The following is a 25,869-nucleotide window of genomic DNA, read 5'->3' on the forward strand; positions in this document are numbered from 1 at the left end:
TTTAATACTGGTGATACTGCTGTGTCTATTGTAATTTGAGGATATAAAACGGGCTGCTGTGTTTTGAACGGCTTCTAAGGTGTTAATTAAGTATGCTTGGTGAGGATTCCATATAGCCGCTGCATAATCAAGTATGGTACGGGTGAATGTTTCGTATGCTAATTTTCGAACAGAAGGAGGGGCTAGGTACAGGGATCTTCGGATGAGGCCAAGGGATTTTGATGCTCTAGATGCTAGATATAAGATGTGTTCCGACCAGGTTAATTTGCTGGAGATGGTGATTCCAAGGTACCGATATGATTGGACTTGGGTTACCGTGTTTGACAGGAGTGAATATGCAGATCTGATGTTGGAACGTTTTCGCGATACTTGCATGAATTGGCACTTTGAGACATTCAGCTGCATAAGCCAGTCGGAACACCACCGTTCTATTATGTGTAAGTCGTTCTGAAGCGATAGTTGATCCCTGTTAGTGACAATGCGACGATAAAGGATGCAATCATCCGCAAAAAGCCGAATAGCGGATGAAACACCGGAAGGAAGGTCATTAATGAAGATTAGAAAAAGAAGTGGGCCAAGAACGGAACCTTGGGGAACGCCAGAGATAACGTTAGTAGTGCCTGAAGGATGATTGTCGATTACTGTGTATTGGGAGCGACCTGTTAAAAAGCAATGTATCCATGATAAAACGAGAGGATCAATGGACAGTCCGGAGAGTTTAGACATGAGGCGAAGATGGGGCACGCGATCGAAGGCTTTAGAAAAATCTAAAAAGATAATGTCAGTTTGGAATGAAGAGTCCATATTTAAGTGGAGGTCAGTGGTAAATTCAAATAGCTGAGTTTCACACGAAAAACCGGAACGGAAACCATGCTGCTTAGTAAAAAAGAAATTGTTCTGATCGAGGTGTGATGCAACATGTGAATATATGACGTGCTCTAGAAGCTTACAGGCAATGCATGTAAGAGATATTGGGCGATAATTTGAGGGATCTGATCTGTTACCTGCTTTAAACACCGGCACAACTTTGCTTATTTTCCAGTCTTTCGGAAGCAAACCCGTAGTCAATGACTGCTCGAAAATAACTTGAAGGAATAGGCTAGAACTTTCCTTAGTGCTCTTAAGAAATTTTGCAGGAATTCCGTCAGGGCCTGGTGCTTTCGACGTTTTAAGCCCATCAATTATTTTCACAATGCCTTCCGCTGCAATGTGAATGGGGGGCATTTGAGGAAAATTTGAATTGGGAACTGGTGGTATATTTTGAGGGGGCTCATGGGTGAACACCGATGAAAAATATGAATTCATTGTATCTGAGCGGAGCTCTGTGGGAACAGGTGCACCACATTCGTCAAACAAGGTGATGTCTCGTGAACGGTGAGTGTGTGGTGCCAGTATGGACCAAAATTTCTTTGGATTATTACGAATAATGTTCTTCAAGTCCTGATGAAAGAATTTCTTTTTACTGTGTCGTAATAACCGTGTATATTGGTGAAGACATGCCAGGTATTTTTGCCATTTAGAAGCGAAAGTAGAATTTTTCGCTTCACGGTAGAGGCGTTTCTTTTTATTCGATAGTCTTCTTAGTGTGTTGGAATACCACGGTTTCCTAGCATCACCGCGAATACGTATGAGGGGAACGTAAGCATCAATAAGCGATAAAATTTTATTTTTATAGAGTAGCCAGTTTTGATCTATTGTTCGAGCAGGAGAAGAATTTAGGAAGTACGGAAAATACTTATTAAGCTCGGAATTAATCTTAGCGAAATCGGCTCTTTTGTAACTACGGATGTATTTTATTGACGGTTGTTTCATGGGGATTGGAATAGAAAGATCACACAACAGCAATTTATGATCACTGAGGAAATCAACACATGACAGTGACCGGATAAAATCTGGATTTGATACCAGGATAAGGTCAAGAATATTAGTGCCCCGGGTTGCTATTTTAACTGTTTGCATGAGGTTAAATGTGAGTACCATGTCAAGAAATTCGTTGGACTGACGAGAAGGTGCATACAGATTGTTCCAGTCAATGTCTGGGAAGTTGAAATCCCCACAGACCACATGTTCAGCATTTGGAAAGCGAAAATGCAAGTTTGAAAGGACACTGCAAAGATCGTCAACAAAGGTACTATCGGAATCAGGCGCACGGTAGCAAGCTGTGAGGATAACAGTGCTAGAAGGTAGAGATATTCGGACGCATGTTATTTCGTGGCTACAAGTAATCTTGACTGGAAATGAAGGTATACTAGATTTTACAAAAACCAGCACTCCGCCTCCTCTGCGCCCAACCCTATCAAGCCTATGAATAGTGAATAAGTTTTCATCGTCAAGTAACTCGCTGTTATCAACGTCAGAATTCAGCCACGATTCTGTGAAAATGGCAATGTCGGTGTCGTTGTCATGAAGGAGGGTTTCAATGGCCTCTTTTTTGGATAAATAACTGCAGATGTTTGTGTACATTACTGACATGACCTTATGAGCAGGTATTCTATTCCGGCTAGACTGTTGGTGAGGGGGAGTGGAAAATGGAAGCGTAGCCGTCGGCAGTGAGCGCTATGATTTGACCTCTAAAACAGAATCGGATTCGGTATCGTAGATAAATTGCTTTTCATCGATGATAAGTTTGTCGAAACGCATCTTGAACTTGCTGTTACATTCCTTGCCAAAAGCGTACAATTTCTGGCGGGCTAATCGGACTCGGGCAGAGTAGTCTTCACGTATTGCATAGGTTGATGTTTTGAGCTGCGGTATAGCTGACAAAATTTTGGTCTTATCTTTAAAATGAGAAAACTTAGCAATAATTGGACGGTTCTTTCCAGGCTTGAAACGGCCCAGTCTGTGAGCGCGTTCAATCGCGGTGTCACTGATACTGATGTCTAGTTCCTGTGAACAGAGTGATATTATATGCTGTTTTGACTGTGTCCATGTTTCGTCACTGGCATCTGGAATCCCAAAGAATATTAGATTAGATCGGCGAAGTCGATTTTCCGCGTCATCACATTTGTCGTTTAGCTGTTTAATGTGCGTGGTCAATTTCACGATTGAATCTGAGTCTGCCCTGCTTGACTTGGGATTTTCAACGCTTTTTTCCAGTGCGTCTACGCGCAAAGAAAGGTCGTTTACAAGTTTGTCAAATTTCGTTTGAGCTGTGCGGATGAGTGTAAGCTCTGCGAGTACGGAGTTCTGGGTGGCTTCTAATCGTGCTATTGCGTTGGCAATAGTTTCAGGTGTGACATCTGCATGACTGTCGACAGGTCCGGGATTTAGTTCGACATCTCCTGACATAATAAGCTGTAAGTAGACAATACACGCGTTGAGCGAACACATGCATGCGCAGCGTAACATCCTACGACAGGTGTCGCGTATGCCAGGGGGGCACGACACCGCTATAACGAACGGATCACTAGTGCAAACGCAAGTAGCGTGCGGTAAGTAACTGACCTGCATCAGAAAAGGCATTTTCGTGACCAAGTTCACTGTGGTGTCGTGCCCCAACTGGTTCCAAGGCGTCGGTGGCTTTTGTAGTGACCGGGTAGCACCTCCCAGGAAGATAGCTGAATGATGTTGCCAGACGAACGATGTGGAAAGTGCTGGAAGCGGCGGCCGGTCAATGGCTTCTTCAAGATAATGCTTGGCCGGTAGGTTCCAGGCGGATCCGTTGTGGTGGTTCGGCAGGAAATAGCCGACGTTGTCGTGGCAGACGAAAGCGATGCTCCAAAGGATAGCCTGCATCAGAAAGGGCATTTTCGTGACCAAGTTCACTGTGGTGTCGTGCCCCAACTGGTTCCAAGGCGTCGGTGGCTTTTGTAGTGACCGGGTAGCACCTCCCAGGAAGATAGCTGAATGATGTTGCCAGACGAACGATGTGGAAAGTGCTGGAAGCGGCGGCCGGTCAATGGCTTCTTCTTCAAGATAATGCTTGGCCGGTAGGTTCCAGGCGGATCCGTTGTGGTGGTTCGGCAGGAAATAGCCGACGTTGTCGTGGCAGACGAAAGCGATGCTCCAAAGGATAGCCTGCATCAGAAAGGGCATTTTCGTGACCAAGTTCACTGTGGTGTCGTATGTGTGCCACAGCGCTAACTTTTGCTGAAACCACTACAAAGAATCTAAGATTTTCAAAAAGCACTAGACATTGCATACCTGTTTTTTCAAGAAGTTCGATGCTGTACACATCTGCAGAAGAGTCCAGCTGGGACCGCATTCGCACTAATTTTTGGATATTTATGCTTGAGGTTGGCCAGGAACATTTTGTGTCATTGTCCAAAAGCCAATTGGTAGGCACCACTGCGACACTGTTGCCTTCGACAAACCTCACAACAGCATACATTTCCTATCAACACACATGGCACATTGTGAGCAAGCAGAGTAGCTAAAATGCAAAGATATATAAGCATGACAGATGCATGAGCCAACACACAAAGTAGATTATGAGCAAGAAAAGCTACTAAAATATGAAAGATGTATATGAAGAATGGATGCATGAGCAAGCAGAGCTGCTAAAATGCCAAAGGTATTATATATGCTGAGTGGATGAAAGAGTCAAATGGATAAGAGGAAAAAGTGCATACTGAGACTCCAGGCACTCAAGATGCAGCAAGATGCACTTTGACTTAATACCAGAGAGCCGCAATGAAAGAAGGGGGCCAGAAGTTTCCTTCACAATAAAAATGCCAAGATTTGAAGATGTGCATGGCGTGGTGAAGAAGTCGCCAAGAATCTCCAATTTTCTGCCAACTACAACCTTGTGACCATGGCAGTCAAATGCAAAATTTTCGACCATGATGGCAGTTGAATCTCTCATGGTGCAAGCATTGTTTCCTGGTGATGTTCTCAAAGTGAAGAGAGGAAACTTTGCAATGCTGAACTGAGGCCCACAGCAGTTTTCGGCCAAGGGGCCACGGCAGTGCATCTGTGAATACAGCACTGTCTGGTAAATAGGCTCCTTGGTCATGAACAATGTGCCAGCAGCCGTCCTTTCAGCAATGCGATTAGCAAGCTGTTCTAGTGGCTTCTGTGAGTGTCTTATCAGCTTCTTCAGGTGGTGCATGAAATTCTCTGCAGGGAATGCACTAAAGTTGTCGAGAGCTCCATACTTGGCCACATCATCAGCCAAATGAACCAAGGAATGCACATTATAAGAGACATTGTGCTCACCATAAAGTGATTTAAACGATGAGACAAAGCAGATGAGCAACTCCTTGGCATAGTCACAATAGCCCTGGCACATAGCATCACTGGAAAGTATGGTGATTCCCACATGCAGAAGTAGAAAATGAATACAATTTTTCGGGTAGAATGCCCTTCAGAACAGCTGGGCCAAAGTACAGCAGGAAACAACGCAGCTCGGTCGCTTTCCAGCGATCAATTTCTCTCAGGGAGCGTGGCTTCCGGGCAAACTCTTCGCAGTGAATGGTTGCCAGCTCTAGTAACCGTTTTGTGATTCTTTCAACTGCTGATGAAGGCAAACGATATTCTAGTGAGCCTCTCATCCACAGCAGTATCAATTTTTTTGTGACTCCCAGGCAAACTAAGTGCATGTAGTCGAGTGGGAAATGAGATACAAGGCCAATTGGAAGTGCAGAAAGTGGTGTCTCTGTCACATGATGTTCCTCCTGCACTTTGTCAGCAAAGCTCACATCTGTTCGCAATGATGCATGTGTGTCTGGAAACACAACTCTACCTTCAACATACTTTCCTTTCTGTTGGCACTTCCCACAGTCATAGTAACCAGAATGTCGTTTTGTGCCTAAAACAAATGCACGAGCAGGTGCATCGCATACAAACCCTTTAATAGCTATAGCGAAGTAAAAACCATCAATGCACAGTCCCCTCTCTAGGAGCTGCAGCAATTCACTGATCAAAGGACTCTGGAAATCACACAGTGATGGAGGCTTTTGGTTACCATGGTAGCATGCAACCAAAAACACACCAGTGCCAGGAATGTCATCAGTCTTTGCAAGAATGGGCCAGAACTGGCTCTGGGAGCTTTTGCTGAGTGGAAGCCCATCAATATAGAACATCAAACCAATGCTTTTAGGTAGCCGAGACAAGTTGGAATACTTTGCCAACATGCCTTCAAGGCTCTTTATAATACCAAAGTAGACATATGACCCTTTTCCTGAAGTCTCAACTTCGGCAAAACGTGGGGTTCTCAGTAGCGTCCGCGCATCTGATGGCAAGCTCGCGAAGCATTCATGCGTTTTTAATATTTTTAGAAGTGAGGAAAGGCCTGCCTGTGTAACATTGTGCTCGCATGACCAATTTCTCAAAAGATCAGCTATCTGTTCTGCAAAATCGGCGCGCTGCTCAGAAAACTGGCATTCAGTCTCACTCTTACTACTCCCGCTACGACTAGGTGCTACAACACTTGATCTACCCGGTTCTTCGTGAACACAATATCGGCTATCGTACTCATGCGCGCTCAACTCGCTGTCACTTGACTCTACCAGAGCCTTTGAACGTCCCGGTTGCGGTTCCAATTCGTCATGAGCAGTGACCACACTCTGTCCTAGTGGTGTGTCTACACATTCCATTCCGCGGTTCATGCTGGAACGATCTCCTGAGGAGCTCGCGCCGAATTCAATAACCAAAGCAGAGCGATCATCTGGCTTATGTTGTGCTGCTTCACAAGAAGGTCTCTGTTCTCGTATGGTTCTTTCTAAGTCGATCTCACGAACTAATGGGTGAATGAGGGCATCAAGTCTACGATGCCTCTGAGTTCGCGAAAGCGCGCCAATGGCCTTTCGTTTTCTTTCCATTGCTGCGTAACCTCAACTCACTCAAAAAGAGACTTCTCGGCCAGGACAGCCTTAGCACCGACAGCAAATAAACAAGATAAATTGCGTCTTCAGCCGCGTACACAAAGGCAGCACTGAGAAAAAAGAACGGCGTACAGAGTTCCTCTCATTAAACTTTCAGAGGCCATACTGCACGTGTGATATGCGAGACCGCGAACATATTGGCCAAACTGAAACTATGGGACCACGTTTACTCACACCTGGAAACAAGGTGTTGCAGGAGTAACGAAGAGCGCCTCCACTTGCCTTCACTCGTCGCACACAACGCGGTAGTAACGCAGCACTTGCTCGCTCACAATGACATTGACCGCGCAGAAACAAAGGAGCTTAGTTCAAGCGCTGGAACCGAAAAAAGCGCGCGCAAGATGCAGTCACGTGGTGCCGATCTGTTGCAACCAACCACCTAGTGACGATCAGTAGTTAAAACCACTAAAAAAACATTGCTTCAAATACCAGCAAAAAGCAACATTTCATTCATTTCATTTCATTTCATTTTAATACCTTAAAGACCCACTGGGGGTATTACATAAGGGGTGGGTACATACAGTCAAATGAACAAGTGTTATGTTGAAAAATGGTTGGTAACAGCTTCGGCGAATGTGGATGGGCATGAGATGGTAGCGATGTCATTGGAGAGGTCGTTCCAGTCTACAGAAACACGGTGAAAAAAAGAAGCGGCACAGGTAACAGTACGGGCACGGGGGCGAAACACTTGGAAAGGATGACGAATGTGGTGGGATATGCCGGCTGGCGGGGCAATGTAGGGAGCGCAGCGCAGCGAACTATGGAAAAATTTATGGTATAGGCAGAGGCTAGAAATACGACGACGAAGGGAAAGGGGCGCTAAACTGGATTCCGCTTTTAAAGATGTTACACTGATATCGTACGAATAGGAGGAATGAATGAATCTGGCTGCTCTGTTTTGAAGTGACTCGAGCGCATTGATAAGGTAAACTTGGTGAGGGTTCCAAACTGGCGATGCGTAATCTAACTTTGACCTGACAAGAGTTTTATATGCTAGTAATTTTACCTGTTGTGGGGCGTGGCGAAGATGACGTCGTATGAATCCGAGAGTTTTATTAGCCGAGGAAATGACGTTAGTAACGTGTGTAGCCCATGATAAGTTGTTACACAGTGTGACGCCTAGGTATTTGTATGATGAAACGGACTGCAGGTGAACGTTAGCGACTACATATGGGAAATCAAGCGGGTTACGGCGGCGGTGGAAGGACAAACGTTTACATTTATGAGGGTTCAGTTCCATTAGCCTACGGTCGCACCATTCCTGTATGCGGTTTAGGTCATCTTGAAGGTATGTTGGGTCGGAGGCGTTAAGCACTGTTTTTTAACATTGAGCACAAGATGGAGTTGAGTCTTTTTTTTTGCCACCGAAGCCTATCCTTCAGCACTCATGGCAGCTGCTGCCGCACTGGCCTCTGCACTCCAGGCAGGTTCCATTGCCATGGCACCTGGCCCTCGTTAGAAAAAAAAATGGATGAAATTCCTGCGGACACTGGCTGCAGCTTGCGAGCTTTTGCGCGCCCTTGTGCCTTGCAGCTCAAACATCCCTGTTCGGCCTGGATCCTCACTTCTCCACGCTCCCTCCAAAACATTGCCAAATACATCCTCAGCGTCTGCATAGCCGACAGGGCAGTATTCTGACTCTGAAGCACTCATTCCGCTTAAAAAGTTGTGTAATATACATGTTGCTTTTACTACGCTATCAGCATTGCTTGGCTGCAGGTGGATGGTACGGCCATAAATCTTCCACCGTGAAGCCAGAATGCCAAATGCATTCTCTGCACACCTCCTGGAAAACAAAAAGTCAGTTTCCTTGTTTAAAAATACAGCACTGCTTCAGCAGGAAAGGCATGCAGGTACACTCACTCTGCACTGCAGTAAAACTTCTTCTCTGGCAGTAACAAACTGCGCAAACAATTGGATAGACATTTAACTTGTGTCATTACAGAAGACAAACTGCACACCATAGATGCAAACAAAGGCAATCAACAACCCAAAATGACAGGATTTACACCAATACCTCTTTGTTAATTTTCATTTCTGTTTTCTATACGTTGCAGACAGAGGACTTTTCATGATGTAAAAAATGGTGCGAAGAAAATGTAAAGGGCGGACAGGATGACTCAGAGAAGCATTAATTAGAGAAAACTCGAGAGAGCCTGCAATTCTGGAGGGCAAAATGAGTAGCGAAGATGCCAGGAAAACATCCCAGCCTTACAAGCACAGGGAAGAGTGCCGTAATGACTGCAGCATCATTAAAGTTGAGGTTGTTAAATAGAAAAGAGCCCACTGAACTAGAAATCAGATTAAGTAAAGCTGAAAGTTAGGCGAATTGGTGAACGTTCACCAACTCGCCCAAACTTTTGGCTCTACTTAAGAGCACTTTTCTGCTGTCGTTTAAAAAAATTCATATAGAAAGGCTCAAAGCAGCAAATTTGTGGCATGCTATATATACCTTGCACGGCTCAGGCGGTAATTGAAGATCACCTCTTCATTGCTCGTCCGGCTCCCAGGTAGCGGCCGCATAAAATCTGGACGAAGCTGAAATGCCTCGTCGCCGATGAACACGTGAGGCAAAGTTGCAGCTGATCCTGGCAGTTGGGCTGCCCTCGGCAAGTTCAGCTTTCCCTTTTCAAGTCGTTTCCCAATAGGGGAATCCTTGAATATTCCTCCGTCGCTCAGGCGTCCAGGTGCACCGACATCAATGAGCCTGAACTGGTACCTGCTGTCAACCACTGCCATCAATACAATGGAGTAGGTGCCCTGTAAAGACATATACAACTGCGGGTAATGCATGCATTACATTGCACATGATATCACAGAGATGTTAGCTCCTTCAGTACTGTAACAACTTAAATAAAGCCAACACTGCCATACCTTGTAGTCGAAGTAGAGACTTCCAGACTTTTTCGGCCGCTTTATATTCACATGCTTGCCATCAACTGCACCTAAGCAGTTCGGAAATTGCCACTGGTGCCAAAAACCTGCAGCTATGTCACGCCATTCACTCTCTGTTGGAGGCTGTAATAAGATAAGACACGTGTTTTGTATTGCTACAGTACATAATAGAGTGCATCATGATTGATGACATTCATCATACAACTTCTGTTAGGTGCATTTACTGCAGTATGTGATCTGGACCTTTGGTTCATAGTGTGCCTGCCAAGTGATGTTGGAGCAATGCTAACCATATCCATGCACAGTATAACAGGAACCTGCAAGGCATCAGCAATAATAATAATAATAATAATTGGTTTTGGGGGAAAGGAAATGGCGCAGTATCTGTCTTATATATCGTTAGACACCTGAACCGTGCCGTAAGGGAAGGGATAAAGGAGGGAGTGAAGGAAGAAAAGAAGAGGAGATGCCGTAGTGGAGGGCTCCGGAATAATTTCGACCACCTGGGGATCTTTAACGTGCCAGTTGCACAGCACACGGGCGCCTTAGCGTTTTTCCTCCATAAAAACGCAGCCGCCGCGGTCGGGTTCGAACCCGGGAACTCCGGATCGGTAGTCGAGCGGCCTAACCACTGAGCCACCGCGGCGGGGCGCATCAGCAAACAAGGAAAAAGTATTCGTGGCGTAGTAAAGATATTCAAGAAAGTTAATTAGCCTATATTTTAGTAAGTGATCTATTACATGTGCAGTAAAACAGGAGAATACAGCCTAACGCATCTTTGTGTCATGCTGAATAATGTATTACACATATTTCCTGCCTTCATGTACAGAGGTGAAAGCATGTCCCACAGCACCTGGCAAGTGAGGTGTATAGCCTCCCTTGCCGTCTCAATTCCAATCCGGAACGCCATGGCGACGTCCGGTATGGGCATGCCTGACAAGAGGTACCTGCAAATGCGCATGTAAACATATACTCATGCGTTCAGATGACATATATAATTTACGACATACAGTACATAGCCGCACGCAAGCACACATACTAGAAAGCTGCTCAACTGTGATGCCATCGCCGAATTGCAATCAAAGGAGCCTGCACATAGCGTGATATAACATGCAGTGGGTAATTACAATGTTCAAATTACTCACCGCAGCATCAAGGCAAGCCATTCACCCGATGAGATGGGGTCTCTGCATAGCCACTGTTTAGATAACTTCTCGTCAACCATGCTGTGCAGCATGTCGAATATCTCCGGAGACGTTCGGTAATATTTATGAAACAGGCTTTCGTCCCCATTCTTCATGAGCTGCATCTGAAAACGTTTCAAGGAAAAATGGAACCAGTGCGCTAACACTACAGCATGTCCTGACTTACTGCTGTGAAGTACTCGCTCTCCTCCGCGCGGTTTTGCCACACAGGACGCACCCAGTGCCTGCGAACTCCAGTCTGCAATTGTTTCAGAACCAGCAAAGTTCTAAACATTGCCATTTTCCGGCGGCGTTCCATGGCAGACGACGATGGCGGAGGCGCGAACAGCAGAAAGAAAAAAGCGCGCGCTTTTCTGCATCACGTGATTTTGTGTAGTAGACTAAAAATAAAATCAGTACCTAAATATTTTTTTCAGTGTTTTTAATGTGTTTTATGTCGTATGAAGCCTTAAGAGCGTTGTTCAGTGCGTTAATTGACGCAAAATGACTGAACGCTGAAGCTGCCGCAATCGAGCAACACTGAAAACGCGCCGCTCCAACGCCGAGTCCCGTCGCTTCGTGCGGTTTGCGACAGCGATGGGCGACGGCGGTGTCATCGTGCGACGTATCGCGAAGGAATATCGCCTCATGCGGTTACCGCTTAAATGCGGGCCCATTTTTTGTCTGCGTGTTCCTTGCTCTGTCGTGTGTATGATTTTAATTATGTGCACAAGCTGCAGCAAACCAGCCCGTCTTTGTACCATGTACGCCACAACGGAAAGCCTTCATGTACTGAACGCGGTGACCGGCAGTGGCGGACAGCATGTGTTTGGCATACGCGTTACAGCCTTGCAAACAGCCCTGCATAAGCATCCGTGGCACGATCTGTGGATTAAAATGACACGTTGATCTTTGAAAACAATTTTTATTGCCTAGCTCAGGCGAAGTGCGACTGACGCTGTTCGATTGTATCGGAATTGGGTATGCTTTTCGCGCCGCATGACAACAGACGCGGATTCCTGTTATATATATTGCATATTGACATGCATTCGTCGGCCGCGGTGCTCCCTGTTTCTATCTCCCGTAACAAATGGCACACGTCTTCGCATGTTCTCAAAAGGGACGTTTAGAAGAAGTTCACTAATAAACCTCTTCTGTTGATGTCTATTAAACGTTCGAACAGGGAACAAGACGTCTGCGGCCGTTTGTAGCTGTTTCTAGATTTCTCAGAGACGTTTTGTGTTTCGTGGGTACTAACCATATATGCAATACACAGTGGCAAACTATCTGAATACGCCGCACGTGGCCAACACGAGCTCGTGTACTTCGAGAAATTACTAAGTTGGAAGCATCAACCATTGCTATGATTCGCAGAAACTGGAAACGCACCTACAACCCTTGAAAACCCGCGCTCAACACCAATCCGCAACGCCACTCCCCGACCTTTTGCCTACCACGAGCCCGCTAGCGACTGCAGCGCCACCTCGTTTGTTTACAAACATGCAGGAGGTCTATACGCGCCTATGGGCAAGGGTGAAGCCGCACCGAACGGCTGGCGGCCATCTTACCAGAGGCAAAAGGCAGCCGCGCCTGTCCACGCTTCTAGTTTTTCGCGCTGCTCATGAAGGCGCTCGCATTCAGAAACCAATGAAAACAAGTGCTTCTGGTTGTAAACGGTTATCTGCCATCAACTATAGCAGCCAACTGGCGTGATGAAGGCTATTTAACTGCGGAAATATTAAGGAGAAAAGCATAGCGCAGCCGAGCTTTTTCGCGTTTACCAAGCAACGCTAACGAGCGGTTCTAGTATTAAACGTCTATTTTTCGTCAACCAGAGGGAAACTGGAATGTACAAGGCAGTTTTCCAGCTCAAATATTAAGCAGAAAAGCTTAGCACTGCCGCGCTCGTGCTTTTCCGCGCTGCGGATGACGTTGCTCGCATTTACAGAGCAACAAAAACGAGTGGTTCTAGTTATATACATTTATTTTCCATCAGCTAGCAGAAAACTGGCATGTAAAAGGCAGTGTAACTGTAAAAATATTAAGGAGAAAAGCGTAATGCAGCTGCGCTCGCGCTTTTTCGCTTTGCTGATGCAGCTGCTCCCATTTAGAAAGGAATGCAAATGTGCGGTTCTAGTTGTAAACGTTTATTTACCATCAACCAGCAGCCAACTGATATGCAGAAGGCAGTTCAAATGAGCAGATATTAAGGAGAAAATCTCACATACAGTTAAGAACACCATGACAAACACCCTACTGGTGATTGAAAATAATCACCCTCGACAAAAGTGGTCTCACTTTGTTTTTTATCAGTTCATGGTTTCATTCTTTCGTCATGTGGTGTATTCTCACTTTTATATATTCTTCAGCGATTTTTTGCACAAAATATAAATATGGTTATCAAGTGGACCAAGATCAAGGATGTGGTCCTCCAGTTTCTGGAACCAGTTTTTCTCTGTGCAGGTGCCCAGGACTTCAAGGATGAGGTGTTTTGATCTTACCGTCACCATTTTAATAGTATCATATTCTGCCTGTAGCCGTCGCAGCCCCTTTTCAACTGCTTCACACAGGCCAACGACGTCTTGTGAGGGTGAAATGAGTCCACCTCGGCTCTTTTGCCTAATTAAAGGTGCCAGTTCATCCGAGTGCAGGGCTGCGATGCACAGTTCTCATGTTACCGTTGAACGAACTTTCTGAATGACAAAACCTGCAATGTACGGCACTACAGCACCGACAAAAGCTGATAGGCTTTCTGGGCAGTCAATGCGATGGGTATAGTTGTGGTCGTCGGCCTGCAGGATTGATGACCTGCGCATATCAGTAAGCATGCTGCTTTCACCTACCAAAGCTCCTGTAGTTGTTGGATCTAGAATTGAGACTATGTCTTGGGAGCAGTTTCCAGAGCTTGATGAAGTCACTTCTGTCTGAACCAACAGACGCTTGTATGCAGCCATGAACTGCGCAGCGGTTGGGTTGTTGTTATGACCACCTCGTGCACGTATGGACCCGAAGAAGTTTTCGGCGTGATCTTGGCTAAGCTTGTGCGTCAGCAAGTATTTCAGCTGATCCTTGCGAACAAGCTCATCGAACAATTTTTCTGTGCTGGTCATGCACACCAAAAATCCAACGAACCCAGTTTTCTTCAGCCCTTCTATTACTGGACGCCCTAACGGGTCTCTTAGCCCTTGTATGTAGGCACGGGCCTCGGAAAAGAATAGCTTCCAGTTGGCTTCATTCTGCTTGCGAAGAGGTGCCTTATAGGACCTTGTAAGTGGGTTTCGAGAGTTCATGATGTCGAACAAGCGATCAAAAAGCCTAATGAACTTAGCTGCTGCAGTGGCACCCTTGAACTGTGGCAGCTTGAGCACTTGTTCGCAGAAGTCCAAGGCGTCAGCAACTGAAGCACTCAACGCTTGTACTGCATATTGTACTTTCATTTTTTGCTTTTCCCACTGGACATGCACCTTTGTGAGCTTGTTTCCAAGCCGCAACCCTTCTCCACATTGCAATGCCTCCAATGCCAGTATATAAGCCCACTTCACGTGATTTCCTTCCATGTCAATAAGGTGGCTTACAGTTACCAATGAGTTCCGCACAAGCTTAATCATGTGACAGGCATCTAAGATAAACTGAATGTTTTTGGTGCAGTCAGCAGGGTTGACAAAGCTTGTAGAAAACCGGTGAGAACACGGTAGAAGCTCAGCGCCTAAACATTTCGCCATAGTGAAGTTAGAGGAGGCACCATCAAATGTAAAAGAGATGACATTAGCATGCACTGACTCAAGCTTGTCAATGCACTGCTTAGTCAGCGCCGCCCTCTCGGCACCAGTGAGTGTGTCGATCAAAAAGTAAGCGACAGGCATCTTGATTCTGACATTTACACCAACAATCATGTACACACACACATTTCTCGCTTCAGGGAGACTGTCGTCATCTAGCCTTGTTCCAATGTCCACATACCCGACTATTTTGTTTCCAACAAGTTCTACATGTTTTCTTATGGCCATGTCGTCCACGATCAGAGCGCAGTAGAATGGCTCATTCCGTGATTGTGTAAATTTTTGAGGGAAGCAAAATGCTTCATCTGTAAAGCCAGGAGCTCCGTGGACTGAGCGATACCATTGCCTAAGTGTCCGCTGTGAAGGAAGGGCATCATTGAATTTGGACCTGACGTAGTCATACGCGGCCGGGGAATAAAAATGCAAAGTCAGCGCGAACGCGCGGAGCTCGGGTGTGTATACACCCTTTTGCTTGTTGCCCGCTCTGTTCAGAAGCTGCTGAATATGACTTGAAAATGAAGACGTGAACACCTGTGATCCTTTTTCTGAAAGGAGTTTTTGATCTCTGATTTCCTTGATAATTTCTTGCGCTGTCTCGTTTCTCTTTGTGAGTCTTCGCTTCGTTTGCTGAAAAGTTTTAACTTTCTTTTTCAGCTGAGTTATTTCTTCCTCAGAGGCACTGACTTTTTCTTTGTACCATTGTTTGGTGGGTGAAGGCACAGGTGGCTCTTCTTCAGCTTCAGACTTTTCATGCTGCGGTGAGCAGTTATTGGCTGGGGTGTCTTCATGCTTGCGGCCTGGACGCTTCCTTTTCACCTGAAATAGACGCCATATGTACATCTGATGAGTCCCAAGTCAGAGAAAAATAAGAGCAGTTGTAAAGCTATGCCTCGTTTGTTACCAAAACTTACTGCTTCATAAAGGTGGATGTATGTTATTTTCAAATTTCGCTTAAGCATCTTTTCAAATCATTAGCCTGTTTATTTTGTTTAGCATCTGAGCTTGCATATTGTTACAGGTTCTATTTACAAATAATATTTACAAGGCAGGTCGAGAGGAGCCTGGTGCGCCGGCGGCAGGATACTTGACTTCCTCTTCTACTTCCAGCCGCCGCACGTCTTCTTTATTCCTCAGAGCCCATGCGCAGCACGTGACATTTCCCCGTTCGCAGACGAAGCCCTCTGGGCCAGTCAATCAATCGGGGTCCCGAAAGTGGAATGGCTTCAGCCGTGCGACATGCACGACCTGGGTTGTCCTTGAGCGGCGTCCTTGCGTTGATTGGGGAGAGATGACATAGTTGAGGTCATTGAGGCGAGCAACAACGATGAACGGGCCTGTGTAGTGGGATAGCAGCTTTTCTGATAAGCCACGCTTGCGTAGGGGCGTCCACAACCATACAACGTCACCGGGCAGGTAGGAGACATCCTTGCGCCGGCGGTCATAACGCTGCTTAGAGCGATGCTGTGATGCCAAGGTGCGTATCCGGGCAATCCGACGGGCTTCTTCAGCGCGACATAGAGTGTTGGCAATAGAAGGCTCGGTGTCGAGAGAGAAAGGTAAGATGCTGTCGAGGGAGCTTCGAGGCAGACGGGCATAAAGAAGGAAGAATGGGCTGTAACCAGTTATTTCATGCCTCGACGTGTTACAGGCGTATGTAATGAAGGGAAGCACGTCGTCCCAGTTCTTATGGCGGGAATCGACATACATGGCCAGCATGGTCGTGAGTGTCCGATTGGTACGTTCAACCAGTCCATTAGTCTGGGGGTGGTACGGCATTGAGTGGCGAAAATGGCATGAACTAAGACGCAGAAGCTCTTCCACAACGTCTGCCGTAAACTGGCGACCGCGGTCACTGATAACAACTCGAGGAGGTCCATGCCGGAGGATGACAGCACGAAGAAGGAAGAGCGAGACCTCAGCAGCGGTGGCGCAAGGTAGGGCGGCGGTCTCACAGTAACGGGTGTGGTGATCAACGCACACTATAATCCAGCGGTTACCGTTGGACGAGCGGGGAAACGGGCCGAGCAGATCGAGTCCAACTTGTTCATATGGCGTGCTTGGAGGTGGCAAAGGATGCAGGCGTCCAGGCGGAGAAGTCGTGGGAAGCTTGAACCGCTGACACTGCACGCAGGTGGCCACGTAGCGCTGAACCATGTGACGCATTTTTGGCCAGTAAAAACGTTCTTTGATGCGGTTAAGGGTCCTGGCAAACCCCAAGTGCCCAGCCGTGACGTCATCGTGCATTGCCTGCAGAACAGAGGAGTACAGAGTAGCCGGAACGACGAGGAGAAAACGCGCACCTCCAGGCGAGTAATTCGTTCTGTAGAGTAAACCGTCGCGAACGCAGAAAGGGCTTGCGGATGTCGGGTCACGGGCTTCGGCAAAAAGCGGCGCCAAGTGCTGATCCTTGCGTTGTTCCATCTGGAAAGTGCCAAGATCTGGAAACTCTTGGGAAACGGCAGCGAGATAGTCATCGAAGTTTTCATCATCGGAAGTAGTAACCGTGAGCGGCAGCCGCGAGAGGCAATCTGCGTCGGTGTGTTGGCGGCCACTTTTGTAAGACACTTTGAAGTTAAACTCTTGGAGGCGTAACGCCCAGCGGGCCAACCGACCGCAGGGGTCGCGTAGATTGACCAGCCAGCACAGAGAGTGATGGTCTGTGACGACTGTAAAAGCACGTCCATAAAGGTACGAACGAAACCGTTGTACGCCGAAAACAACGGCGAGACACTCTTGCTCTGTTACAGTGTAATTGCGTTCCGACTTGCTGAGGGTGCGACTTGCATAAGCGACAACGTGTTGATTGCCCTCATGGCGTTGGATAAGCACAGCACCCACGCCGATGCCGCTGGTGTCAGTGTGGAGTTCAGTCGGTGCTGTCGGGCAGAAATGACGCAATATTGGCCGCGAGGTGAGGAGAAACTTGAGCTGCCGAAACGCGGAGTCACATTCGGGAGTCCAGTGGAAAGGGGTGTCTTTCTGCAGGAGACTTGTAAGCGGGTAGGCTAAATCAGAAAACTTGGGAACGAAACGCCGAAAATATGAGCAAAGTCCTAGGAAACTCCTGAGCTCTTTCACTGATTTGGGTTCTTTGACACTGCTTACAGCTTCAACCTTCTGCGGGTCGGGTCTGAGGCCATCCTTGTCAACGAGATGACCAAGCACAGTAATTTGGCGTTCACCGAAGCGACACTTCTTCGAGTTCAGCACGAGGCCCGCTCTCTCTATGCAGTCTAGGACAATGGCTAAGCGGCTGTTATGTTCGGCGAAGGTCCTACCAAAAATAACAACATCGTCCAGATAACACATGCAAACTTGCCACTTCAGGCCACGTAAAAGCGTATCCATAAATCGTTCAAAAGTGGCAGGAGCGTTGCAAAGGCCGAAAGGCATAACATTAAATTCATACAACCCGTCAGGTGTCACGAATGCTGTCTTCTCTTTGTCTTGCGGGTGCATCGGGATCTGCCAGTACCCGGACCGTAGATCCACCGAGGAAACGTAGGAGGCTGAGTGGAGGCAGTCAATGGCATCATCAACGCGCGGGAGCGGGTAAACATCCGTCTTTGTGACAGTGTTAAGCCGGCGGTAGTCGACACAATATCGCCAAGTGCCATCTTTCTTTTTGACAAGGATCACTGGAGCAGCCCACGGGCTTGAAGATTCCTGAATGATGCCGCGGTGCAACATGTCACGGACTTGTTCATCGATTATCTGACGTTCGGAAGGCGAGACGCGGTATGGCTTCTGGCGAATCGGCTGTGCAGATCCAGTATTGATCATGTGATGGGTACGGGAAGCTGGAATCGGCGGTGGTTGGTCGCGACCAAAGTCAAACACGTCCGCATGCTTCATAAGAACGGCCGCTAGGACCTGGCGGTCGCTAGTGGGTAGGGATTTGTTGACCATGGCTAGGAATTGAGAGTCGCTCAGATCGCGGCGTCTAGTTGGACGAGACACGTTGTCAGTGATCGCGGCAACTGGTACAGAAAAACGTTCTTCAAAGCCAGCAAGTTTTAAACCACATGGCAATACTGCAGGTTCGTTGGAATGATTGACAGTCCAAAGAATGGCATGGCCCTTGGTCACATGGACGACGCTGCGGGGTACTAGCACACTTTTCTTTGCACAGTTAAGGGAACAAGGTTCCACCACAGCATCGAAGGCATCAGAAATCGTGCTCGAGGACACAACGGGAACGAATATGGCAGACATTGCTGGAACGACGGTATCTTCAGAGACAGAAAACACTTGGGCAACCACTGGCGAGTCTTCTATGAGAGCTGACTGAAGGCCAGGACTTAACGATATGCCACCACTGCGGAAGTCGAGAGTAGCGCCGCACTGGTGCAAAAAGTCAATACCGAGGATGATGTCATGCGTAGAACGAGGGAGCACTGTGAATTCAGTTCGGAACATGTGGCCAGCGATCACTACATTCACAAAACAAATACCAATCGGAACCAATGATTCTCCCCCTACACCCCGGAATATAACAGCACGATCCCAAGCGAACATTATTTTACGACCCAGATGGTTCTTGAAAGTTGAACTCATCACTGACACCGTGGCACCAGTGTCCACTAAGGCCATGACGCAAATACCGTCCACTAAAACTTCAAGGCGGTTCCTTAACATAACAATGGGCAGAGGAATTGGCACTATCGATGATCCGGCGACCGCACCTCCATCGGCCGCACACGCTAGTTTCCCGGGGACGGTGGGGAACGACGTTGGGGGGAAGGCGAGCGGCGAGAGCGGTGCGGAGGTGGAGTCAGACTTCGGTCAGAGGCAGGGGAGTCGTTCCGTGGTGGCGCGTAACTGTATGGGCGCGGAGACGATGTGAAGACACGGTCATGAACAGGCGCATTGAAACTCAGGCGAGGGTTCGACCATTGGCGCTGGGAGCGGGAAAACTGGCCCCGGCGACGGCAGATGTGACCGATCATACCACAGCGGTAACAAAGTGGTGGGTCGGGGGGGCACTCGGGATAACACTCCTCGTAGCCAGTGTCGAAATGACCATCGTACTCCGGCTGCCGCAGGTGGCGTTGCGGATGAGCTGGCGCCCTGGGGCCGGGGCGGGTGATCCGGGGAGCGTCGCTGTAATCAATGCGAGTAGCACTGGTAGGGGCCTGGGCAGACAAACTCGAAGGGGAGGAGCGGTAGGCGGGAGCCGCCTGCAGAGAACAGCTCCCATACGGGACCTCACTGCGGCGTGCAAGATCTCGATGCCGGGAGAGTTCGTCACGCGTTCGATTTGACGAATGACGTCAGGGAGAGTCGCCGCATTCACAGGCTCGTGGAAATCCACGCTGGCAACGGTGGTGACGTTAGGCAGGCGACCGAACTTGGGAGTAATTCGACGCAGTTTTAGAGCTTCAAAGGTGCGGCAGTGCTTGATGATATCCGTGGGCGAGTCTAAATTTTCTTTACTAATAAGAAAGCTGTAGACGTCCTCTGCGATGCCCTTGAGGAGATGACCAACGCGATCTTTGTCGGACATACTGGGATAACGACTTTGCACAGCTTCAAGACCTCTTCTATGTAAGTCGTGCAGGTCTCTCCAGGCACTTGCGCTCTCTGAAGCAAGGACTGCTCAGCGCATTTTCGTTTGGCAACAGTATCCCCGAAGCAGCTGCGGAGCTCTTCCATGAAGCGGTCCCAACTTGTTATTGATGCCTCATGGTTTTCGAACCAAGTTAGCGCGGTGCCATCGAGAAAGAAGACGACATTGGCCCAGCTGAAGAGTGGCATCCCAGCTGAAGAGTGGCATCCCAGCCGTTGTATTTGCTCACCCGCTGGTAATGGTGAGCCAATCATCCACGTCTTCGCCAGCCTTCCCGGAAAACGTCCGCGGCTCACGGTAGTGCTGCCAAGCGGGCGTTGCGGCGCCGGTCGGACGTGCGTCGGCTTCCTTAGGCATTTGCACGGGCAACGGTGGCAATCCGGCGATTCTTCGGCTGCAGCGGTTGCGAGAGGGATCCGTGGTGATCGACCCCGCACCTCCACCACACTGTTACAGGTTCTATTTACAAATAATATTTACAAGGCAGGTCGAGAGGAGCCTGGTGCGCCGGCGGCAGGATACTTGACTTCCTCTTCTACTTCCAGCCGCCGCACGTCCTTTTTATTCCTCAGAGCCCATGCGCAGCACGTGACAATATTAATTAGATCTCTTCACATCACCACCGACGCGCGCCTACTGAACAGATTTGCAGACTGAAGCCGCATCTGCAGCCTACGGTTATGAGTAGCAGTTTTCGTACTTTTTATCCTATGAAAATAAAAAAAATTGAAGCTGTGCAAAATCTAGGCACAATAGCGGTCTCTATCCAATGTCATGGTTACAGCCTAGCTGAGGCGACCCTGCCAGGCGGAAAATTTGATGTAATTTTCATAGAATGTCATTCAAAGGTAATGCCCTTCATTAGATGTGACAATGGTAAATTTAATGACATTAGTTGAAAACGACATCCCCAATCTAATGAGCTCGAGAAACTCAGTCGCATTTCTCGCTTTTGCAGCTGGCAGGGCACACAGTGTTGATTTTTATCCGGCTTATCACGGTCACTTCTTTTCAACGAAAACGAGACCGCCATAAATACATTGCGCGACGTTCTAACATACTCACGGGCTTCTGTAGATGCTCCGGAAATGCAGGGAACACAGAAGGAACACTACCCGTACGCAGTCGCGTTGTCTGTCCGGTGCGGTCGAAGCACTCCGGCGCGAAATGCACACAGCAAAGGCGATCTCCATCTTTCGCAGGCCACCTTCCACGGCGAACAGCCTGCTCCCACAGGCTCCGCAGCTCCGGATCTTTTGGAAACCGGTCGGCAATTCCAGGACTATTAGTCGTTGCACACACACACAACTTATCAGTTGACATCCATCGGCAACGCGAGCGTAGTGGCTCAATGAACGTGTTCTCGTATACTTACAGGTGAAACGTGAGGCCACAACCCTTCTTCAGCCTGTTCGCACATCCGTAGGCAACGCAAGAGGCAACCATAATCAAATCGATGGTGTTTACATGCCCCTCACATCAACTTTCACTGCAGACCAACTCACGAAAACAGCAGTGCGAGCCGGTGCCGCTGGCGCCGAGAGCGCTTTCTGCCTCTGGTAAGATGGCGGACGAAGGCTTCGGTCGCGCCCTCTCCACTCCAGCAAGGATATATCCTCCTTGGATTTGACCCATTTTGATCTGATCTGTTTTTTAAAGGAAAGTTGACTGGCTTAGCTTGCCACCACAGTTGGGGTTGCGTTACTTTCGGTTTGTGGATTTGGCTCATTTCGAAAAAAAACTCCTCATGTTTCCGAGGAGCGTCTCCCCTTAATAGGGTCTATTTTGGAGAAACGTTCAATCCGATTTTAGAAGGAACATAAACAATGCATTCATTTAGAATGCAAAAGAAGCAAAAACAATAAGACACTCATTTCGAATCGAAAAGAAACAGAAATGTTAATTCTGTAAGGGAGTTAGGATTTTTCACTGTAATACAGGAATTAATCTTACTATAAAGCAATCTATGCAACTTTCATGTTCGGTATAAGTGGGTGCGACTGTTTCCGGAATTTTCAGTTGTAATAAAACAGACCATAAACAATGTCACAGTAACCATACTATATGCGGACTTTTCAAAATTCATCCATTCCTATTATATTAGCTGGAAACTTATACAAGAACAGCATGACTATGGCTTAGGCATGGCAAGCATCTACTTTCGGGGCTCAGATTTTTCAATAAATATCTCAACTACATTAAGCATCCAACAGACTACTGTAATAAAACATTGAATTAAAAATTAAATTACCAGGGTAGTTGCTACCCTGTCATCTTTGAGAGCAGCTTCTGCCACCTCAAAGTCTTCAATTGTGAAGGCTGGCAGCTAAGGCACTGTGGCGGGAGGGAGCTCACAGTAGATGGCGACCGAGTCCTGGGCTCTTGCCGAGCTAGCTCCAGCCGGCTCAGTCTCTGCATTATTTCCCACTGCTGCTGCCATATTTCTAGCAGCAGCCGAAGCACCTTGAGCATTGTCGCTGAAACGAGCAAGGTTTTTCATTGAGGGCAGGGTTTCACAGCAGATGTATATATTTACACATCAAGGACGCAATATGAGCAATATACTGCATTTACACGCTTGCAAGTTGACCTATTGTTTTAAAATTTGAAAATCCGAAGTGCGTGTGTTGGCTTGCAATCGAAAACCAGAGCATGGCACCATAAATAAAGGGGAAACAAACTAGTATCACGGACGATGCGGTAATTGAAATTTTATGTTTACTCTACAGCTCTGCCCAGAATTTTCTGCATGGTTCTTGAGATGGGTTTTTCGTTTTCCTTTTTACATTTAACTGTATGCTCAGTGCTCTTGGGAGTGTTGATAGTTGATGAAAGGGGCACTGTTCCAATTGCAGTGGAACTGCCACTCAGAACAGCAACGCTTGCAGGGAGTGCCGGTACCTGATGAAAAACTATAAACAGCGCCATAACGACAGACAAGAAGATGGGCGAGCGCTGTTTTTGGTTTTTAAATGATGCACTAGCTCACTCTGTTGTTGGTTCTTCTGCAGCTGACAAAAGAGCCGATGCCACGTACACAGTTTCTCTTTGGCTCTGTTTGATGCATGTAACGTCTCCTGGCCACATATTTTACCAGTTTGTAATGCAGCGCTTCATCAACTGTGCTCAGGGGCAAGTAACGACACGTTCACACTTGGACATTCGGTGGCGAGAGCGAGCGGAATTCGCTGCTGCGGCAGAGATTCCGCCGAAATACCCAGCAGTAAGCCCGATCAGTCCAGGACCGAATTCTGCCACCGGAAAAAAATCCACCGAATCTCGTCAGCCAATAGGAAGGAGAGTATGAAGTTCAGCGACAAACATGGCGGCGCCGTTCGATGTGGGACGCCTCGCTTCGTACTGAATTCGTCGCTGTTACTGCCTTTTTCAGCGCGTTCAATGCCCATAAAAGTGCCAGCGCTCTTTCGCTTCGTCTCATCTCACCCATAAGAAAAGTGTGAGTGATAAATTTTTTTTTTTTTTTGGTGACAATTCTTTCCTTTTTAAAAAAGGCTTGAAAGAGGTGTCGGTTTATTGACAACAGTGGTTCCCGTCCTAACCACCAGATGGCGCCACTAGGCTAATTTTGTTTTTAAAATCGACAATGCTAGAAATGGCGTAACGTCCGGCAAAATAGCTGCATTTACCGTATGTAAGCGTGCATACGGTTATCGTACGTAGATGGCATGGATTAACCTCTTGCTATATCTGTGTACTCCTTGAGCAGACGACACACAGGCGATGAGCAGGGACGCGGTGGCCGGGAAGTGTGAACGATGCAGCTTTTCGGCGGCAGCGGCTTTCGCCAATGTTAGCCAACACTGGGTGTCAACATGCTCTGCATTAAGCTACTAAATTGCCGTTGATTCCACCACTACAAGGCACAGCTAAGCACAAAGGTATTTGTTCTGTAAAACTGCTCTATCCCTTGCAGATCTAAATGTCACAAATGGACCATGCGCTGACAATGCCTTAGTTAAAAATAGCTGCTCTGAATACTGTTCCTTCCATGTACCACTAATTTTCTATTCAGCTTGGTTGCCATTTTGAATGCTGTCACATCACGGCAAGGATGGAAACAGCCATAAGTGTATTCTTCTATTGTGACAACAGCTCCCAGTGGGAGTGAGAAAGCACAGCAGGCTGGGCACATAAAAAATATATGCACAAAAACTAGAGAAACTGTATAGAGTACAGTGGCCACTTTGCAGTCCTGAGCCACAATCTGTATTGTTTTGTTTTATTTCTTTTGGTCCTTCGTCTTTAAAAGGTTGTGGCTTTCTAGTGACATAGGCCAAGGAAACAACATCAATAACAGGACCAAAACCAAAAGAAACAAATTAAAGGAAGCAAAATGCTGTTCGTAGGGAAGACACACTGCAACTAGTTACTAGGAATGAGGTAGAGCTGTGGAAGTGTCAAGTAGCAAATTTTATCACCCCTTAGGTTCAGTACGACTTCTATTGAGAAATACTTGCAGCAGGCATATTTATACAAACAGTGGTCATTTTCAAAGCGCGCGTTTTGAAATATGCACCAGCTAGGTCTCCTTTAAGGCAAAACAGAACTTCTACCAAGGCCTGTTCAGGCTCATACTTCAGAAAAATAGATTCTCGTCCTATCCTCTCACTGCATTCTCATCTTTTCAGGCTCTTCATATACAAGTAAAGAAAGGAAAAGCCTTACGATCGCTAGTCGCTTCCTCCGCATCCTCAAGGTCTAAACTGTCGCCTGAAGTGGAGGCCGAACTAGCTGGGCAGCTCGCAGTGGAACCCGCACCAGCTGGGGTTGTGGCCGCCTCCATTGAGTGGCTAAGCAGGGCGGAAGTTGGACACGAACATGAAGCGTTAGTGTTGATGCAGAAAGAACCAAAAAAATTACTCAGTACAACACAGATAATGATGACAACTAAATGCCAAAATGCTAGTTCAGCACTTCTGCTGAAAGGACACTGATATATATATGTACACCGTAACTTCCTCATACAAAATTAGCATTAAGCATTTATGAGCTCCCATTCATTATGACCATGCTTGTTCAGGGTGTCACCTCATTCTACCAGATTGAAGAATTTAAACTGCTCCTTTATTGTGGCAGATCCTCAAAAACACAAAAAGCCTTAACGAAGCTGTATGCTGCACCAGCTGGTATCATGCTGCAAATTTGAAAGCACAAGAATGACTTGAATGAGAGAACCTGAGAGTTGAGTTGTATGCTACAGGTGGAATTAGCCTTGTTTATTCTGCTGGCAATTGATCCACCGTAGCGTCACTTATATGTTAATAACGACCTAAAACCTGTCGGATCTTCCCCGCTATGCACACAGTCACTTATAATAGTACATATTCCACTCCCACAGTCACCATCTATGTGCGCTTTCACTTACAGTAAAACGTAGTCCACTCCAGAAGTCACCATCTATGCACATATTCAGTCACAGCAGAACATAAGTCCATTGCAGTGCCACCATCCATGCACATCCATTCACTCACAGTATAACATAGTCCACTCCAGAAGGCACCATCTACGCACACATTCAATCAGAGTAAACCATAGTCCGGAACCGGATTATGGTCTGTTATATTCGTAGAACTACTATAGTCGTAGAACCGGAGAGG

General features: G+C 47.2%; 2 protein-coding genes across 3 annotated transcripts in view; one reads left to right on the forward strand and one right to left on the reverse strand.

Annotated features, from left to right (window-relative positions):
• The window catches only part of LOC144132434 (uncharacterized), a 125,313-nt gene that overhangs the window by 45,986 nt on the left and 53,458 nt on the right, over positions 1 to 25,869 (forward strand). The window lies entirely within an intron of this gene.
• Positions 14,442 to 22,439, reverse strand: LOC144133619 (uncharacterized). Its single transcript, XM_077666800.1, has 4 exons — positions 21,627 to 22,439; positions 21,317 to 21,533; positions 14,500 to 15,498; positions 14,442 to 14,453 (listed from the first exon to the last, which is right to left on the reverse strand). The coding sequence occupies exons 1-4, from the start codon at positions 21,695 to 21,697 to the stop codon at positions 14,442 to 14,444; spliced, it is 1,299 nt and encodes a 432-aa protein (XP_077522926.1). The 5' UTR covers positions 21,698 to 22,439.

The sequence above is a fragment of the Amblyomma americanum genome, chromosome 5, assembly GCF_052857255.1.
Source record: "Amblyomma americanum isolate KBUSLIRL-KWMA chromosome 5, ASM5285725v1, whole genome shotgun sequence".
NCBI classification, from domain to species: domain Eukaryota; kingdom Metazoa; phylum Arthropoda; class Arachnida; order Ixodida; family Ixodidae; genus Amblyomma; species Amblyomma americanum.

Excerpts from the sequence above, each read along its gene's own strand:
- LOC144133619 (XM_077666800.1), bottom strand. The coding sequence starts at position 21,697 with ATGGTTGCCTCTTGCGTTGCCTACGGATGTGCGAACAGGCTGAAGAAG. Across the intron at positions 21,534-21,626 it reads TGTGGCCTCACGTTTCACCT|TCCTGGAATTGCCGACCGGT; the intron begins GTAAGTATACGA and ends AACGACTAATAG. Across the intron at positions 15,499-21,316 it reads CGGAGCATCTACAGAAGCCC|GTGAAAAGGAAGCGTCCAGG; the intron begins GTGAGTATGTTA and ends CGTCTATTTCAG.